The sequence below is a fragment of the Periplaneta americana genome, chromosome 10 (assembly GCF_040183065.1).
Source record: "Periplaneta americana isolate PAMFEO1 chromosome 10, P.americana_PAMFEO1_priV1, whole genome shotgun sequence".
Taxonomy (NCBI): Eukaryota; Metazoa; Arthropoda; class Insecta; order Blattodea; family Blattidae; genus Periplaneta; species Periplaneta americana.
Window position 1 is genome coordinate 173,258,994 of NC_091126.1, and position 21,754 is coordinate 173,280,747.

General features: G+C 33.8%; 1 protein-coding gene and 1 long non-coding RNA gene across 4 annotated transcripts in view; both read left to right on the forward strand.

Annotated features, from left to right (window-relative positions):
* The first annotated feature begins 4,831 nt into the window (after positions 1 to 4,831).
* Positions 4,832 to 10,991, forward strand: LOC138708162 (uncharacterized). 2 transcript variants are annotated; one of them, XR_011334610.1, is made up of 6 exons: positions 4,832 to 5,507; positions 6,472 to 6,628; positions 6,729 to 6,979; positions 7,237 to 7,362; positions 7,584 to 7,791; positions 8,053 to 10,991. It is a non-coding gene; the product is annotated as an uncharacterized lncRNA (long non-coding RNA). The 2 variants fall into 2 exon arrangements; XR_011334611.1 differs by having other exon boundaries at positions 7,240 to 7,362.
* A 4,717-nt stretch (positions 10,992 to 15,708) lies between these two features.
* LOC138708157 (host cell factor-like) overlaps positions 15,709 to 21,754 on the forward strand; it is a 208,325-nt gene continuing 202,279 nt past the window's right edge. The window contains exon 1 of one of the 2 annotated variants that reach the window (XM_069838413.1): positions 15,709 to 15,910. In XM_069838413.1, the coding sequence (XP_069694514.1) occupies positions 15,751 to 15,910 (160 nt within the window). In that variant the 5' untranslated portion in view covers positions 15,709 to 15,750. The remainder of the gene's footprint in view (positions 15,911 to 21,754) is intronic. The other variant, XM_069838414.1, reaches the window with a different exon arrangement.

Genomic DNA, 21,754 nt, shown 5'->3' on the forward strand with positions numbered 1-21,754 from the left:
TGATGTAGACATGAGTTGAATATCTTCGTTAAATGTGTTATGGCTCTTTTTGGTAATTTCTTCAATATGGCTGGTGTGATTTTATCCGGACCAGGTGCCTTCTTCGGTGCTAGATTTCGAATTATGGTCTTGATTTATTTTGGTCGTACGTGAGGTGCATTTCCGGGTTCAGGGCGATGTAAAATGGGCTGTACATCTTGCGATATTGTTGTTGAAAAGTCTTGTAGTGAGGAATGATGATGGGAGGAGAATCTGTTTTGAAAGAAGTTTGCAAGAGCTTCAAGCCTATCAATAGGATCATAATTAAATGTACCACTTAAGTCTTTAATTGGTGTTGACTTTTTTGTGATAGTTTTTCCTAGCATTCGTTTTGTAAAAGTCCAGAAGATTTTTCCTGAGGGCTTTATGTTTTCCACTGTGTCGGGAAAATTATTGATTTTGTAAGTCTCATATTTTCTTCGTATAGCACGTTGATACCGATAAATAGCTCTTTTTGCTTGAGGATCCGCATAAAGGTGCCACTATTTTCGAGCTTGGTTTTTGGCTTTAACAAGATATTTTAGTTCATTACTACCGTAAACATTAACTGATGTCTCAAAATTCAATGTGGAGACGTTTCTTCGAATGTTTCTATTATAGTGTCAGAAAATATTATTTGTATAGCACTTTCTATTTCAGAAGTTTTTAAAGTCGGTAGAGTACTCGGTATGATTTGGTGCAAGCGTTTCGTGAAGATATTCCAATCTGTAACTTTCTTTGTAGAAGGTTGATCTGAGATCATATAAAAAGGGGCCTTGAAATTCAAAAGTACTGGAATATGGTCGGAGTCGAGAGCGTTCAAGCAGATTTTTTGAACTGGAGAGTATTTTGTGTTATATAAACAAATATCAAGTACATCTGGATGATGAGTGGTTATCCAGGGAAATCTCGTAGGTTCTTTTGGTCCAGTAATTGAATAATGAAATTTATTTGAATGTAGTAGTAAGATCTCACCTTTCGAAGTATTCAGTCGGGAATTCCATGATTTGTGTTTAGCATTGAGGTCACCACAGAAAATGAAATGTTTATGATGTGTGTTAAGCAGGGTTAGGTTATTTTCATTGAGTTGAGCGTATGGCAGATAATAAACAGATGCTATTAGTATTTCTGTTCCTTCAAGCTGGATGAATATACCAGTGGCTTCAAGAGTCTGAAAAATCGGTAGTATGGCTGTTCGATATGACATGGAATTTTTAATGAGAATAGCAGTTCCTCCACCTGGTCGGTTGTTTCTGTCTGTACGGATAACAGAATAGTTGCGTATACGAAATTTTAATGGTGGGTTTTAGATTAATTTCACTAATATATGCGAGATCAATATAATTAAAGAGCAAGGCTTGTAGTCCGTAAATCTGGTGAATTATTCCGTTTGCATTGAAATTTAAGATGTTAAGACCTCTACATTTGGAAAGCATTTAGGGACCATTTATGGATTGTTGTAAATTGAAGAGATTAATGAAACCTTCCATGAATATTATTACCTTGGATATTAAGTCCTTTGCATTTTGGATTTTATGAAAAGTTGTGTGGATAAGCTGAATTGTATGTTGAATGTTCAGTGAGCGTAGGATGTTAATAATATCTTTGAAGGAGTCTAATATTGATTCTGATGATGTTGATGTTGCACTGGGAGAACTAAATATTGACTGGAAAGCTTTGGTGTTGCCAGGATTTGCAAGTAAAGGAAAGTCACTGTGTTTCCGTGTTGGTTGTGTAGAACGTTTTTCAGAAAGAGTTCTCCTGTTCCTCATCTTCTCATGAAGTTCCGCTTTCTTCTTTTAGTTGAATGGGGTCCTGGCTATAGCTGGCAGTATGTGCGCCGTCACAATTTGCACATTTAGGGATATGTACAGGACCTTTCAGAGGACAGTCGGCGAATAAGTGATTATTTCCACATTTAACACATCGAATAGGTAAATTACAAAGACGTGAGGTGTGTCCAAAACCCTGACACTTATGACATTGTGTAACATGTGGACGAGATCTGTATGACTCAATTTTTATGATATGATTGTTAATATCTTGCAATTGGTATATGGTTCGGGAGTGTTCATTATTTGGAAGTGTAATTATCGAGATGGGGATGGGACGTCGTGTCGGTATGCCATCAGTGTCATAGCAAGGAATAGTAATTTGACAAATGTGTTCTATTTGAAAATCTAAGAGTTCAAGTTCTGTTTTGAGAGTAGCAGATTCTACAAAAGCTGGAAGTCCTTTCAGTACTACTTGTAGTAATTTAGTTTCCCGAGGTTCGTTGGTTAATTTCATCAGCTGATAATGTAGTAGTCCATATTGGCAACATAGGGCTGTATTTCCAAGTTCGGCCGCTTAACTGTCATGTCCAATCTTAAAAAAAAAAAAAAAAAAAAAAAAAACAGCCATAGTCGCCAATGATAGCGCTCCTGTCCTGTGAAACCCAAATCTCGTTGGAACTTTGAGAGTCGTTGTATGGCAAGGCTAGGCATTGTAAGTATAAACTAAATCAATGGATAAATATATGTGGTCAAGGGGTTTCGATATACTGAAACATTTTGTGTTCTCATGTTAAGCCCGGTTCAGAAGGTGCGTGCAGCGAATAGGGATTACAAAGAATGGACACCGAGCGAATTTTCCTGTGTTTTGTTTCTCTGTGCGCCGGCGTTTAGTTACACTTTCAAGCGCTAGAGGTTAGTGTAATCGAGCACACGCTAAGATAATAATTGATAATAGAGTTGAGACATAGGATCCAAACATCGCCTACCTTATTGCATAATCCAATAACACTTTGCTTCAATTAAATTCAAGTTAACATCTTTTCCTTATTTCTCAGTGACAAACTAGTTGTAATAATAATTTTTTATATTATATATATATATAATAAATTATATTATAAAATAATATAATACATTATAAAATTATGTATCTAATTCGTTTAATATTTGTACACAATATAATATAGGTATATGATTTATTATTTCATTGGTCCAATTTATTTTATTTTAGTACATAATGTACCTAGACATATTAATTGCATGTGTTACATTTCCGCCGTGTCGACTGCTAGCTGGTGTGATGTCAGTGCCAACTCCTGGGAGAAAGCAGAATCTAACTCTCAAACTGGTTTGAAGGTCATTGAAATCAGTCCTGCTGCATCAAAGGTACCGACGCGAAGTGTCCATACTGTATATTATGTATACGCTGTCTTCCATGCTAACCTGCATTCTGCACTGCTGGCACGCTGCTGCCAGCTCGGGACCGCAGTATGTGCACTCTATATGCCCCATCACTCGACTTACAATTAACAAAACGTATTTAGAAACGTTTCAGGACTTTATGATTAAATAAATAGAAAGTTTAATCATGGATTGACGTATATGTCGTGAGTCTTATAATCAATTAGTGCTGCCCAAGCCGTGCTTGGCTGGACTGCACGTCACTGCTATAACTGGTAATATAACTGCAAATGTGTCAGTTCATTTGTTGATCATTCTACATATTTGTAGAATTGTCATTAAATTCTGACACCTCATGTTTTGTATGTCATAGGAAGTTTACAGTTTATTGTGCAGTAGTTGGGCTATATTGTAATTGAGGCTATTGAATATTGGTGTGGATTTTGGGAGAAATATTTTATTTTAAGTAAGTCGTGCTCAATACTAGCTACAGTAGCAGCAGCGGTAGAGAAAGTAATGATTACAGAACCACCCAGGACAAAACTTTTTAAACAAAGGATAAATCTAAATTACATTTGCAGTGAGTTTGTATTCATGGAAAAATTTCGTCTTAGCAAAACATCAGCTGAAAATATAATGAGTAAAATAGGGGATGTGCTGCACAAAACAAAAAGAAGTAAAACACTTCATTTAAATGATTAAATGGTGTTCTTACTTATTAAATGGTAAGTAACTATAACGTCATTGTCTTACACTGTGTGGGAAATGGAGCTCAGTATCCAACGAGTTAGATACTATAGAGAGGCTGAAGACCTATGATAAGCGCTCCCTGCGGAGGCCAACAGTACTATGGATCGTTCCCTAAAAAACATGGCGGTCTATATTACCGTCAGCCTCCGCAAGGAGTGCTTATCAAAGGTACACTGCAATTAAGACTTTAAAATTTCCAAAAATGTCTCATTCCCTCGGATTTAAATGAAATATACCGTAAATCATAATATTCGTTGCTGGATAATTAAACCCTCTCAATACAGGTGCCACTGCCGCAGAGAATTATAAGATAAGACGGACTGAGCATAAGCGAAATATCTGTATTAATAAGTTTGTATCATCAAGAGTTTAGTATTTATTGTGTTTATAGGGCCTACTCCAATTTTCTTTTTATTAATGCGTAGGGCTCTTTTTGTTAACAAAGAGGAAAGTTAGCACTTGCATCACACACAATTTGTCATTATTGTTCAAAATAATGTAAGAACAGTTTTATTCTGCAAAAGCCTCTGCCTAGTTGCGAGACACGTGTGAGATCAATGTTTGTTTCAAATTATATTAGACTACACGATGTCTCCATCACGCGAAAAGAAGTGTACCTAGCTGTGGCTCCTGTTGTTTCTGATAACAATGTTAATCGTAAGTATCTTATCGTTTCAATAATTGTGGTGAGTTATGATCATGAGTAACTTTCTATTGGTGTCATTCTTTAATTATTATGTTGCATGCTAAGAGGTTATTTGTAGTTTTAATAATTGCAGTTTTCAAAAGTTCTCTGTATTAATTCCAATTTCAAATGAATTTTTCTCAATAACTTAATTACTGGATGTTTTTTTTAATTTTCGCCACTACCTTTCCTATATTTTACTCCTATTATAGGGAAGACCAGGTAACTTGATACCCTAAGGGTGAAACCTAACCATTTTTCCCCCATTACTACAAATGCTAGTGGATTATGGTGATTTTCTAGTTTGAAGGTTGAATTTTCTTTTGCCAACTTCGTTTCGAATTTCGATACTGACAAATACTATAAATGGTAGTGATTTTGTAACTGGTATGTTGGCAGCTGAGGCAAATATCGACAATATTTGCCGGTACTGGAGTTCCATGAAATTAAAATTGTACTAGATTTCTCAGCCGGTTACTGGAAGATAGTGAAATTCGAACTTATTAATAATTAATTAATATTAGTATTAATATTAATACATAATAGTTATTTTATGTGTTGCGTTGTGGTTATAATTCAAGAATAGTCAGATAAGTACGAATAAATATAATATACTTGGGCGTGATAATGCACGTGGGTAATGGATAGAAATATTATTTCAAATTTTAATGAATTTCTTTCGTGTTTAGATTTTTATTACTATGTCAAAAAAATGAAATAGTGTTGCAGTGACTCCTCCAAGGAAGAAAATGTGTGGCATTCAGAGTACGCTTCAGAAATCTGTAGTTCACGTGTATAATGAGTTGAAGAAAGAAGATAATGAAGAAGGAATTATGCTAACGGAGACAGCAATTACAACCAGAATAGGAAAATTATTAGGAGTAAGTATTCTTAAGCATACATTTCAAAGTGGTATTCAGTTTTAGGAGTTTGCACTAATAATTTCATGATTGTGGTCAAACAAAACAAATTTTTAAGTTAGGCCTAGATGTTTAATCAAGTCAGTGATTTTCATATTGCCAAACTAAATACATTTAAGATACTGTAATACTGCAGTAGGTGATAGCTTAAATACATTTACAAATTAGACGAACAAATAATCAAACAGCACGAAAGTAAATTTCCAGTTTTCTCTTTTAGTATTAAATTAACCGTTCAGATCACAATTTACATGCCACATCAGCCGAAGAAAATACAAGTCATATTGTAATTATTAACTTGATATTGCAGCAAATATTACAGGAATGTTGGCCTGTTATGGTGCTTAAAAATAATTCAGTTTTATATAATAACTATATAACATACTCTATAAAGCATAGGAACGTTGACTCTGGCTGAATAATTTATTCATGACTGGTCTAAGTAATATTAAATATGGTGTTTCTTCAGAAAAGCTACCCCACCCAAAGTACTTGTTAAGATATAACACTCGAGAGGACGAGGACGCACTACTGGGAAACTAACCATTTCTCTTCGTCATGGACCTCTCGCATGTTATATTGGTAATTTGTAACAAGTTTGAGGGAGGGACTACAACAATGCATTAGAATATACAGGTAAGTGTCAAAGGATTTTTGTGCTGAAAGTATTTGTGGCTGTGCACTAAAACCACGTGTTCATCACTATGTAAATATCACAGAAATCAATTAAACAAAATAAAATTATGCCTTCTTTGATGTAGCTTTTCTGGAGAATTACCTAAATATTAGCCTACTTAAACCTATCGTAGACCCAACCTAACATATTGATCATTTTCTATTCATATAGCTGCAAATGTTGGTATCATGCATGAATTTTATGATATAACAATTTTTAGAAGTGTTATGTTATTGTTTGTTATTACAGCTTGGCTTTACTACAGCCACGAATGTGAGAAATTCACAGAAGGGGACCCCACTTGTGACACCAGGAAAACATAGACTACGTAAACATCCAGTGACTGATGCTGATGATTTTACGAAAGATGCAATTGCGAGATTTATTTATGACAAGTTACATAAAGGTAGGGAAGTTACAGGAATTATTGTGTTGATTTATGCAATGTAATTCTGATATTAGTCATATGTATAAAAATATGGCATAATTTTCATTTACTGTTACAGGGGAAGTACTAACAGCAGCAAAAGTTCTGGAACATATGAATGATGATTATGAAACATATTTATTTAGAGTATCCTTATCATCGGTGAAAAAAATTTTGAAAGAGATGAAATTTCTATGGAGCAAAGGGGATCCTTATACACATGTACGAGAAAGTGATGTTATTCGTTTTTAAGAGAATATATAAGAAATGTGGAGCGTGAGGACCCTAAACCCGTAGTATTCTTGGATGAGACTTGGATTTTTATGAATGGTAAATGGTATTGTGAGACATTGAGTGATTGAATTTTTTACTAACAAATAGGTTAACACTTATGTGGAATATGAAATTGCAATTAATATAGGCTACTAGTAATGAATTCAAGTGGGAACAACATGTTTTGCAATTAATAGTTTCATATTATAACTAGAGGTTAGTTATAAAATTCTTGAACGGTTTTCCTGTCTTTAAAATTTTTGTGTCTCTTAGAGTATCAATGTGAATTGCTTGTCTCTCTCTGTTTTTTTAAGTAGGATCACCCACTTATTCATGAAATAAACCAGGTGAAGTTTCCAGTGACATGAATGGTGTTATTCATAGACCAACAAATGAGGGTGGAAGATTAGATGCCGGAACGAAAGGTGGATTTATACTCGGTAAGTTATATTGATTTATATTTTACATAAATTTGGCAAGAGTAATTTTTTAAATCAGGGTACAAAAATATAAAAATTGGTGACTAAATAAAAACGTGGGAAAGCCTTTCACCAAAGAGGATCTCATGTCATGTTATGTTATGTTATGTTTTATTTTCTTTATTTAAATGCTGTGAATTCATGTGACGTAATTATATGCCCAGGTATAATTTTTATTGCAGGTGCTGATTTAATTTTTTCATGCAATTGAAAGAAAAGTCAGGACTACCATAGTGCTATGAATAGCCCTGTAGTTGAGAAGTGGGTGCAAACACAGTTGTTGACCTGAGAACATTAGGGCAATGCGTTATTGTCATGGATAGTGCTGCATATCATAGCAGACTTGTGAAAAATCAGCCAACAACAAAATGGAGGAAAGAACAGCTACTGGTGATTGCAACTGAATATAATAGATTTGTTGTACTAAATGATAAGAGTTGATGGTATGAAATCACCTTTTGATATTATATTTCAATATTAATTTCCATACTTTGCAGTTATTATTATTATTATTATTATTATTATTATTATCATTACTACTACTACTACTACTACTACTACTACTACTACTACTACTACTACTACTATTGCAACCGTTTCTCTTATTTCTCATAATTAGGCATACTTATAGATGCTACTTTTTTCTTTCAGGTGAAATTGAATCTACATAAGAATCCTAAAACAACAGAGCCTTGCCAATTACTGTTCTGAAGCGGCCTTGTCTTATGTGTTGTGTCTATATACAATTAATTCTTTCAGTTTTTTTTTTCCCCTTTAATCTAATGAAGTTGTTGGTTGATTGATACCAAGTGTTCAGCAGTTGATGTCATTTGTTATCTTGCACTCCAATATTTAACCAGATGATTGAAAGCTGTGTAAAGTTAAACAGTCAAGACAATGATCCATATCTTCATTGAGATTTCAGAAATGGCATGGGGAGATTCTGAAATATCAGTTCTTTGTAAATATTTGAGACAATCATGGCCTGTGATAATATGAGTACTGCCACTGTAGATTTTCATAGAAGTTCAGTTATTAAATTAGGTGTATTATTTTTACTATGTATTGTACTATATTTTTGTTTCGCTTAATTGATGAATTATATATGCTGTAAATTCAATAGTAGACTGTAGGCCTATAGCTTAACTGATGAATTGTATGTGCTATAAATTAAATAGTAGGCTGTATACCACAAGTGATGAATTGTTTATGCTTGTAATGTGAAGTAATTTGCATGATATTTATTATCAATTTCTGTATATTTCAACTGATTGAATTGTTTATACTTTTAAATTGAATTAACTTGCTTGCTATGTATTATATTTTATAGCTTAACTGATGAATAATTGTTTAGGTTTGTCAATTTAATAATCTGAGTGCCATGTACTTCATATTTTTAGTGGAGCCACCAATGTAGCTTAGTCGGTAGACTCGTTGGCCTGCAAATTCAGAGCTGCACTCGAGGGTAGTTTGGATCCCCCATTTGGTCTGATTAGTTGGTTTCTTCTGAGGATTTTCCTCCATCGTGGAGCGGATGCCGGATGGCCTATTGCAATTGTTTCATTTGCTTTAGAATCATTCCGATTTTTGTTACCACATTGTCATGTTCTGATCTTGTTATTCTTTTAACAGTGTGGTAAGATGCAGGTATAGATAACCTTACAGTAATTTTGCTACCTTTCAACTACCTCATTACCTCCCACTCCATAAAGTTCATGGATCCACAGAAGTACCAGTCGTCGATGTAATTCGACCATTTTGCTTAAAATATTAAAACACTGTAAAATATTGAGATTTCATGCTGTTACGTCCAATACTGCAGCAAGAATATCTGATTTTGAGTCTGATAGTATGACAGCCTTCTCAGATTTATGAAGTTGATACTGGAGATTTTGTAAGCTTAAAAGTGTATCTAAATTTTCACTATCAAAATTAGTCAGTGTTTGAAGTTAGTTAGTTAGTTAGTTAGTTAGTGGTGTTTAAAAAGGGCGCGTCAGCTACTATGGCTATTTGCACCCTTATCTAAAATCTTTCACTAAACACAAACACAATACAATGACCAGAAAGTTTAAAAAACTAAAAAGCATTGTCACGGTTAAAATGGGGCAAACAAGTGTTTGAATATAATTCCCTGTAAAAGGGAATATACTGGTATTGTACTACAACACCACTACATCTATGGCTTGGTAAACAGGATCCATCTATAAAAAATACTGTATGTAGTCACTCACTGACCAGATCATTTATCGTTTCTAATGATTTTTAAAATGTCTGGAGAAGTATCACATTTCTTAACATCATCTGTTAAAGTTAACTTATATACTATTCATTTTGAAATAACTTGGGATTGTGTTTTATTAGTAAAGTTTCCCTTGATTGAGCAAGTTTGAGTTCTCCAAGTAGAGTCAAAAAGTCTGTTGGGATTTTGGCTCAGTTTATTAATATTTGTGGACTGTGATTTTTTGTTCTAGACAACCATATTATCTGCAAATGATGAGATTATCATAAGACCTATTTCTTTAGTTTGACCATCGACATTAATATTGGAAAATGTATTCCTGAAAACAACAATGTGGGAAGTCCAGATGAATCTGTCTCTATTTACATATTTGTGACAATGAATCAAATAATCAAGTCACTGACCCAATGTAACACTTTATCATGGACACCCTAAGTTTGCAATTTCTTAAGTGATTTATATTTACAGAGCCATATGATCCTTGAAAATAAATTAAAATTGCTAAGGTGTTTTGTTTTCTGTTTAAAATATCTTTAATATCTTGACTAAAATTTAAAATCTGTCCATTTGTTGAATGTAATTTTCTAAAGTCAACTCAATACGATGAAAGTTAGTTACTAAATTCCAGGAACCAATTCAATCTATGAAATCATCTCTTCCATAATTTTGGCTATCATACTGGTAAGTGGTATCTGTCGATAACTCGAAAAGATATTAGTTGAATAATTGCTTTTCAAAATTGATGTTATGATAGATTTTCTCCAGACAGATATTGTATTTTAGTTTTGATTACAAGATAAAAGTAGTGAGTTTGCTTGTTTGCCAACATATTTAAGAAAATCAGCATGTGTATTGTCTGGACTTGGAGATGTTTTGGGTCTTATGTTATTAAATGAATAGTAATATTCAGTTCTTGATTAAATATTGTTATATAAAGTAGATTGTAGATTTAATATTTCTTTCAGTTTTTCCTTAATAGTCTGACGTACACAGATAAAACTAACACCCACATCACCAACTAATCTAATAGAAATTAAAATATAATTAAATGTAGAAAAAGTAATTAAAATTATAAATACACGTAATAAACCATACCCCCTAATTTCAACAATATACTATTTTATTCCCTTTTACAGCTTGTAGATAATTATTAATTATAGTTATTACTTATTAGCATAATATTTATTGAACTTATTGGCTATTTCACTTCGTTTGAAAGATGTTATTGTGTACAAAAAGCATTTTTTGATGATCGTTTCATGCTGTATGTTGTGTATAAATCTATGATTTCTGGCCATCTGTTCTGTGTAATCCATCTTTTGTATAGAATTAATAAAATACTCTTTTGGTAGTAATTATTTTATTAATTGAGTATTTAATTTTCACCAGCTCACATTTCTTGAATCATTTGTTTTTTCTTATTTAAATTTAGGACACAAGAGCCAAAAAGAGACTTCACAGTTATGTATCATACATTTTTTCAATGACAGACGTGGAGTTCCAGAAATAATAAGTGTAAGTGTAACATTATTAAGCAATTTACAAACAAATGAAATCTTTAAAAAGGTATCTAGAAGTGAAATTACTTATGGCTTTTAAGGACCAAAATTATTTTTGTAAGTTGATTTATTATTATTTCAGTTTTAGCCTAGTTGTATTATCCATTTCCTTACTAATTTCAAAAGATAATCAGAAGTTCATTCGAATTCCAACCAAAAGTCAATTGGTTATTAATTTATCTACCTTTAAGAAGTACAGTATATGTACGCTGGAATCTTTGAAGTGAAGTGACAATAATTTAATTGGTCTTGGAACAGATTTGATTCTTGAATATTATATACTATACTTTGTTGTATATTTACGTCTAGTAACCTATTAATGCTAATACTAATAATAATGTAAAGGAATAAAAGAATAGAACATAGCAATACATTTCTCATTATTATTGAAACTATTTAGAATAACCTTCCAACATTAAGGTAAAGTACGGTGAGTAAAGAAGTCATTCAGTACATAGGATCGTGATTTTACTACATGTGGTGATATCTGGTAACAGTTGGCAACACTGACAAGGCGGAAATATTTGCTGTTTGGGAACTGAACTTACGTGATCCTCACTATAGTTACATACGTCGTCTCTCTTGAAATCACCTGGTGAGCACTGAATTACATAATTTCATATTAGGTTAGATTAGCTGTAAGGTAATTAAATTTGTGACGAAGTCAAAAAATTATTTATTTTTCTTCTGCCGATTAAATTCATCCGTCTTTAGGTGCTTTGCTTTGGTTGCATCGAGTATAGCTTGTCATTTAATATCTGGGCTATATTTAGTGAAACTAATAAAACATAGGCCTACAGCTGTTATAAAACCTAAAGTTTTGTGTGTATTTTACTTTTTACTTATTAACATAGTCTTAATGTGTAACTCAATTCACAATAATACCACAGTCTAATACTTACAGTCACGCAACTCATACGTATAAAATATGCCAACATTTGACAGCTGGCGCGACAGTAGCCCTCTGGCGGCAGGCAAGTTAACAGTGTGCACATGACATTATGATAACACATCAGAAAACGGGTTTTGCGTAATTTATTTTATATTTTTATCCTATACAGTAAGTATATATTTTCTTATTAATTTTACTTTAGAATCCTAGAAGAATTTCACACGCAGTTAATCTACAAGTTTCAGAAGCTGGGAATAAACGTAATTCTTTCTCCTCCTTACAACTGAATCTTGGCCCTGATCACATATCATGCTTTGAAATAATATAATTGTTCGTACGTGGACGGTTAGTTCAATTCATTCCCAAATATATTTATGAATCATTGGAACTCTATATTTACTGTGAGAAGAGTCAAAATTAGTAGCTTCAAAATTGTAGGCCATATCTCGTAGGGTACATCGCGTGGTGAACTCCTCTCCCTATTTCCTGAGAAATTAACTGTTTTCCATACCACAAATTGGGGTAAACTCGGTCGCTGAGGTAAACTTGAAAATAAAAAAGCGGAGGATTTAAACATTAATATGACATTGATTTATGAAGTTCATTATTTTTCCATTTATTAAGAACCGGTATTTCCTTTATTATTTTGAGTCACAAATAGTGCTGATATTATGGTGTAAATTTTTATGGCAAGTTTACCGCATTTTACATTACATTTCCAGTTTTCACACATAGGCTTAATTTTAACTTATCCTACCTATATAATACGTAATTTACATGCACTTACTGTTAATATGACGTAGGTGAGAACAAATAAATGAACACACAATTTTGTTGAAAAAATTGTAACTTCAATATTAACTCCGAAAATGTATGCCTAATTTTATTTTCAGAGCAGAAGTGGTGTAAGTCAAAAATGGGTAATGAGGGTTAAAGTAAGCATTCTGTAAAATACAGCGCAAAGTAGTAGTTAATATTGAATTTATTTAAACTATTAGTAGTCAGTGAATTGCACGAAGGATATATTAATTGCTACTTTGCGCTGTATTTTACAGAATTTTTACTTTAAACCTCATTACCTAATTTTGACTTACACCACTTCTGCACTGAACGGCTCAAATAATCACTGGAAATGTAAAATAAACACCAATAAGAGTCATGCAAATTATTACAGAAAAGATTGCTTTTAATATTAAATTTAAAAAGGCTCTTTTATTTCTTGAGAACTTAATACGTCTGCCACATGAATTTACACCAACACATCAGAAATTTTATCGACACAGTCCGGATTTATTCAAGAAGTGAATATTTCGCAAAAGAATTACAATACTCCAAGAATTCTTGAAAAATTAACACCATAATCCCTACTTGAATGCAATATAACATCCAACTTCTGAAAAATATAAAGAAATAAACACGAATACAAAAATTATGGAATTACTTGCATTAAAAACTCTAGATACATTATCCAAAATCGGAATGGTTACACATTCACACATATGATCTCTGCAAAAAAAATAATATACTGTAACAGGTATCTACTTTGACATACAAATAGGTAACTGATAACTAATAAATGTTTTATAGAACACAATACGTAGGCTACCTACAACGTGGATTATTGGTTATGACTGATTTATGATTTTCTCTTGGTCTTTAGGAAACCTGAAGAACGACAAATTCGGAGATTTAAACTTGTTACTGCAATTTTCGTCATTGCACACATTGCCTTTGTTCCGACGCATGATTAAAACGTTTATAACATCTCGCATCCCTTTAAAGCACATGTTGGCTGAACGAGATTGTATCAACCCTATTACCAGTGCCTTGCCTGCCGCTTGGGCGCTAGTATCGCGAATGTTGGCAAAAAAAGTGTTGAAGTTGCGCGACTGTAAGTATTAGACTGTGATAATACTAACTTCATCACAGTCATTTCCTACAACATCCGAGCCACGCCCCTTTGTTTTGACTAACCGAAACATGGCGGACCAGTGTTCAATTGTCTTCAACTTTCTGAGGTCTTTGGCCTCTCTATAGTATCTAACTCGTTGTCAGTATCACCCTAGATTATATATACCCCAGACAGGTCTGCTTTATAGGCTTTGACGTTAACAACTTTTTTTTCAGGTTTACAACTCTGCCATCTAGTTGTTACATAAGGAGTCACGTCATAATTCCCATTTAAATTGCATTAGCGACTGTACTGCCATCTCGTGTTCGTTTACGGCGGACGGGTGGCGATCCTGGCGGTTGTTCTCTTCAAAGTGCAAACGATTTTAACATAGCGGTGACGTATCTGTTACATGTATGGTCTAGGGTGTCACTTTACTGCCAATAGAAATCATTCCACGGCTCTTCATGAGCCAATTTGTCAGGAATTGATGAAATTATCTATGAGTCCTTGATAGAAACAAATTCGATGGTTCCTTTGTTGACAGGAATGTTGTTGCTTTGTTAGTACAATTTATAGTGAACTGTAATTTTCTCGCTGTTCATAATCGAATTTCTAACGGTGGTTACTAATTTCAACAAATGTAATAATAACGTACATTATAGATCATCCGATCAGCTCGTCTTATATCGATTATTTGTGTAAAAATGTGAAATGGGTATCTAAGAAGAGATAATTTGCTATCGATCTTACATGTTTAAGCATCCTTTACCTGCCATTCTCATGTTTATGCAACACTGTTCAGAGTAATTCACATATTGTATTTGTCAAAGCAGGTAAGAGTTGTTAGAAAACAAATGCTACAATATTCTGACATATTAGTAGATTGTCATGATTGTAGGACTTGTCAGTTTTATGAAGCAGAATCCTGTTCTAGTCATTGTCAGCCCGTTATCCTGTTCTCTTTTATTGTCACTGAGTTAAAATTAAAGTGATATTTGACGAGATGAAGCCGAGTATTCGCCATGAACTACCTGACATTCGCCTTTCGGTTGGGAAAACCTTGGAAAATATCCAATCAGGTAATCAACCCAAGCGGGTGGTTTGGGGATTTTGAGTGACGAAAGGTAATTACTTAACTCTTATTGAAAGAAAAAGCGAGATTATTTGTGGTCATTGTGCAAATTAGTGAATAAAATGGTATTCTACTTCGTGTCTACCGACACGATTCTTATTTTTGTCAGATGGTAGCATATCAATAACTGTCCACTTTATTTATTATTATTATTATTATTATTATTATTATTATTATTATTATTATTATTATTATTATTATTATTTCTGACTATTTACCTTGTTGTATTATGTTTGTTCTTAATGTTGTTTAAATCTACTTTGTATAAGAAACTGATCCATTTTATTGCAGTTTGTATGTTATATACAAATGTATGTGCATTAATAAATTCTTTGGTTGAGATTTAATATGGAATTCACATTTTACAACGAGCTAGAATAAAGGCTACATTCTAATTCGTTGACATCTTCACTTACAATTTCGGTGTCTAGCGGTTAATTAGTGTTTGTGTGGTCAGTGTTCTAGTGGTGAGTATATTCAAAGGTTATATGACAAGCTACAGTAATGTATATCTTTGGTTGTCTCCCATCTCAACTTCAATTTTCGGACTCTGTGGATGTATAACCTAGAGTGTAGTACAGTTCGTTGATAGTTGAGAGGAGCTGAACTTAACACAAGGAAATATGCACTGACATGGCGGCTCCCATACTAAAGTGGAAGCGGGTGACAAATCCAACTGGACCACAGCCAAGACCTCGACATGGACATCGTGCTGTTGCAATCAAGGATTTAATGGTTGTGTTTGGTGGCGGAAATGAAGGCATTGTGGATGAACTTCACGTATATAATACAGGTAATTTGAGTTTTGTTTTCTTTAGCAGTATTTGGCTTTTAAGATGGCGACATCTGTTGTCACTGTCTATAATTGTGGAAAACAGTGTTACTGTACATCGTAGGGCATAATGGAAATAAATAGTGTTGTGAAATAAAATTATGGTTATTTTGAACGAATTCGGGGGGTGCGTCTAAGTAATGTTTCAGTCAGTTCAATATTCGTGATTTGGCGGTTTATTGGCGTTATCCAATATGGCAGCCTCCAAGTACGAAACATGATCTATATTATGATAGGTTATTTTGCTGTATTCATATAATAGTTTGGTATGTCTTGTCAGTTATTATGTAGCAAAAGATAGAACTTTTATAAATGACAACAATTTTCGAACCTATTGGCATAGAGTTATAAATCATTATATATAAACGTGCGGCGTTCAGTTATTCTGTATCGACGCTTTGACATTCATTTGGTTCGTATACATCCGGGACAGGAGCCGCCATCTTCATTTTTAACAGTTACCTTCAATACAAGTACACATGATTGTATACAATATGAAGGAGGCTTTTATTTTTTTTTAAATTGTTGTTCGCGTTTTATGTTGTAAAGTTTTGACACGTTCATGCTGCTTCGCACAATTAGATATTAAAACAATTAATCAAGTAGATTTGTATTTACGTGCAAAGCAACTCGAAAATATTAAGGAGAGCTCGAGTGAGACTTTGCCGATTTTAGCCTAGAACACACTACTGGCCCAGAAGTTCTCTTCGTTTAATTGTGATCTGGATCAGTACTAAAGTATTCTAGGTTATGACCTTGTCTGGAATTATTTTGTCTTAGACCAGACAAAGGGCGATTTTTGTTAACTATCTTTCATGTGTACTTGAATTGCAGTTACTGTTGGTGATAAATTCGTGTAATGAATGCCCAATCCCTCACCGAGAACTATTTACAATAAGAGGAGAGAAATTAAATCTTAATTCCCCAGAAACCATTTTCGTTCTACTATACACAAACATTGCTTTGTCGTCACGATATAAATCAAAAGTAGATGTCGTTACCGTTGTGATGGCGGGTTCAAGTAAATGATGGTGAAAGGTGCGTTACAGGGTACTAGGAGAACTGTAATTCAATGTATTACGGTATTTAAACATATATTGGGAATTTCAGCTTTTAGGGGTAGGCCTAGACAATAGCTGCTTAGATGTTTAGGTGTGAACATCATTAATGTGACGAGGATAAATTTCAGAACACGGATTCCTTCCTTTCCCTCGTACTTCAAAGTTCCAACCTTGTGCATACAAAATAAATTATTGGCACTGAAAAGTGCCTTTTCGTAAGCATGATGATGCGCATTCGACAAACGCAGGCAAATCTCTGTTTTTAGTATTTTGAAATATAATTGTCAGTGAGGACCCCGTTTACTGAAATTGTCCCCAAAATTAGGACTTCGTACAGAGTGCCATTGAAGTAGGCCTGTGTTCTTACAAGGAAATAGTTTTTCCTATGACAAATGGACCCTTGCAAAAAAAAAAACTAGCAATAACCAATCAGAACATGCAGATGTGTATGTTAATATGAACATACAGTGAGGAGAATTTATCATGATCTAGAAATAGGCGGTGCTAGTCTCTGCTGAGCGATGGCTTAGTTACTGCAAGGCACATGCTGGTATCACTGGCACTGATACAGCACTTACAATAAGCATTATGGAATTTGTACTTACCTAGGTGAAACGAGCGTTTAGTGGATTCCGCCGATTTTGGAATAGACACCGACATACTTGAACTGCCAAAAAATCACACTCAATCGCTTTCACCTTCATCTTGACGGGATAATAAAAGCCTAAACTAACCTAACCTAAGTGCGTCGGTATATATTCCAAAATCGGCGGAATCCGCTCAACGCTCGTTTAACCCTTACCTATCTCATATTCGTTGCTCAAAATGTCCCACATTTTCTGCATTACATTGTTCAACTTTTTATGAAATTGTTATTCACTTTCACAAAAATTTTTACTTTTCCATCCGCGACTTGGTTCAGATGCCATAGAACTTAAAAACCTAGATTTCTTCGACACAATAGCCAACTAAGTCGTGTAATAAACATAACCGATAGTACCGGTATGTCACAATTTGAGAAGTTGTGAAACAGCTGTTTATAACTATTCGACTATTGTCACATTCACACCTTTACTACAACATGCTATTCAATACTACTACTGTACTTCCACAACTTCAACTATTTCACTGTTAATACATCCACAACTTTACCACAAGGTCTTCATTATTGATACTTTCTGCATCATAACAACTACTCTTGGTTTCACAAGTAAAGAACCTTCGTTGCAGAGTTGGGTTCAAGAGGCCATAAATCTGACTGACACGCTCCCCCAATTAATGAAACCATGGACAAAGATACCGCCAGGAAGCTGCCTAGAATGCTGAGTTGTGAATTTTCCATTTTTGAAAAAATTTTCCAGCCATTGCATTACAGTTTCACTTGTGTCTTAGTAACAGCGTGGTGTGGTCTCCAGCAGTACGATAGTCGATAGTGAATGTACAATGTTTAATTTCTTTCGTAAATAATAATAGTGAAGTGCGTCCTCAGCCACAACCAGAGCCTTCTTCTGAAAGGACGCCGACTAAGCGGAAGAATTGTAATAAGTCGCCAATAGGAAAGGGGGTGAAGTTACGAAAACAAAGTGTACTTATAGTACAAAATGTTAAGAACTTTATTATTACAAGAATAATTGAAAATGGTGAAGGATCAGATGACTTATTAGTTACAGAGTCGGTAATTTTGCCCAGGGACCTTCTCTTTCAGGTTTTAGGGTTCTTTAACATGCAATATATTTTCAGCATAGAACTAAGAGCTTTACTTCGCTTCCAAAGGAAGGCATGCTGTGGGTTTTTGCGCCCATTTCTTGAGCTGGGTTGATCCCGTATTGCTTCGATTTAATGACTCGATCATCAGTGATGACCTCTTGTTATAGTTATAATAATAATAATAATAATAAATATTATTATCCAATTGATTTAATTTGTTTATAAATAGAAAATACATTGAAAAGAATCTAATCAGTTGCAAAAGAAAATACAATGAAAGAGTCCAGCCAGGAGTAAACGTGGCAACAACTGAAAGTTTTAGCAAGACAACTTCCCCTAACTGGCCTATCAATCACTGTCATCAGTGTAGAAGTGGTGTTGGCCAGGGATCTTTACTTGTGGATCCGAGAGTATTCCACTATTGCCACAGCCACAATATCACAACTATTTTATTGTTACTACATCCATAACTTCGCCATGACTGTTTGACTCTTTGTTGCAACATACACATCAACATGATTAATAACTTTACCACAACTATTTCACTATTGTCACATCCACATCAACATGACCATTCAACTGTTATTACATTAATAACGTTACCACAACTAACTTATTTCACTATTGTCACAACTTTCAACTACTGCTACATTTGTAGTCTCACAATAATTCCACTATTGTTAGTCATAACTTCACAACTATTGCACTCTTGTTACATTTGTAACTTTACCATGGATATTCCAGTATTGCTTCATCCAGAACTCCACAACATGTATTCTATGTGCTGCACTATTGTAACATTCTTAACTTCACCATGACTATCTCACTATTGTTACATCCACAATTTCACAACACTTCCAATACAGTTACGTCCGTAACTTTACAACTATTCCAGTACTGTTAGTTTCATAATTTCACCATGAATACTTCACGATGATTGTATGCATAACTTCACCATGACATTTCCACTGTTAGGCCTTCCAAGATCCATTTCACGAAAAGTATTCTACTGTTATCACAATACATACACAACTTTACAACTAATTCAATTTGGTTGTGTCCACATCACATAACTAGGTAGTTATTGCTTTTACTGCAATAGTTATTCTACTTCTAAAATTAAATTATTTTACTCCAGGAAGATCACTATTGATACCACAAATAATTTACTAGAAATAGCGCACGCCATCACTTAGCTACAACATTATCAATGTCACAACTATTTCGTTGTTATTGTTACAATAACTCAGCTAATATAAATTTGCAAGACAGGACATCACCTATTACAGAACAATTTATTTTCATGACCATGCTCTTATTATTATTATTATTATTATTATTATTATTATTATTATTATTATTATTATTATTATTATTATAAGACTATAATTGAAAATCACTCGTGATTGACTACTTTTAGATCTTACTGTCTTCAATTGTTCAAAATAAACTCGCTGTAATCGTTTGTCTGTGTGTTTGAATGTATATGAAGGCGACCTTTGCAACCTAGTAGATCTGTTTGTTATTTATTATTAATGGAGAAAAATTCGCCCCAGCGCTAAGGATCGAATCCAGGACCCCCAATTCTACACACTGAGTGCTCTAACCACTGAGCTACGCCGAAGTTAAACCCACCACACCATCTTTCTCCTTTGGTTCTTTCCCCTTTGTGTACTTTTCTCCATTAATAACAAATGATAACCATCACAGATAATTCTGTGGGACCAAAAAATTAATCTTTACTAGTACATCTAGTTCACTTACCTCCAGCTAGGTGGATTTCCAAACACCAGCTGACAGTTGACTACATTAAGGTTTGATGAGAATCCAGGTTTTGAGCAGACAGCACCATTCATCAGCAGCCAGCATTCAGAGAATGCTATGGAATGTTAATTAAATGGAAGTGGGAAGGAAGGGAAAACGAGAGAACCCTCAGAATGCCAGCTGCAACCTAGTCTGCCCATGTGACAGCTCAAATGTCTGGACACTCAGCCACTCACTATATCACCAGTGTATATTTTCATCAGATTAAAACTGCGGTGGCCACCATCATGGTTCAGATACTTGGAGCCTTTGCCTGCTGATCTGGAGCTGTGCTTGGGCATGGGTTCAGTTCATTAAAGCAATAACAATTATGTATGCAGATGACACTACTTTCCTATGTTCTTCCTCTGCTCTAAATCAATTACATGCTCTCAACAACGACACTCTATCACAGATGGCTTTATGGTTTGAATCTAACAGTTTCTTGCTTAATCAAGAAAAAACTATCAACATAACTTTCAGCCTAAATAATCTAATAAATAAGGACAACAGACTCAACTACACAAAATTTCTAGGACTTTTTATAGACTCCAGTTTAACATGGGATAAGCACATCGAATATATATGCACAAAGCTATCAAGAGTTTTATATTTGTTAAAGAAATTAATGACTTGCGTGTCTCAAAATTATTTAAGATGTGCCTACTTTTCTTTCTTTTAGTCGATAATCCGATATGCCCTAATTTTCTGGGGAAATGGAACCAAAATTGGAAGCGTCTTGATTTTACAAAAGAAAACCATTAGAATTTTATGTAAATGAAACTATCTGGAACATTGTCGGCCACTTTTCAGACAATCACGGATTTTAACAATCATAAATTTGTATATAATATATGATCTAGTACTTTTCACTCGACAAAATATCGACAATTACTCATTAGTGGCCAATATACATGATCATGAAATTAGAAATAGTGAACAAATTAATATTGCATTTTGTAGATTACACAAGAGCAACACAAACTTTTTAATTATGGGGATGAAATTATATAATAAGCTCCCAAGTCAGTATTATAAATTACCAATCAATAGCTTCAAAACTAGATTTCATAATTGGTTATTAAATAATCCTTTTTATTCTGTTGCTGAGTTATTCAACACAAATTTGTATGAAATTGTATTTTAATAAATAAGTTTAATTGCAATTTAGTTAGTTTTCTTTAATTTAAAAGTTTCAAATTATTTCATGTTTTCACTGTATTATTTAAATTAT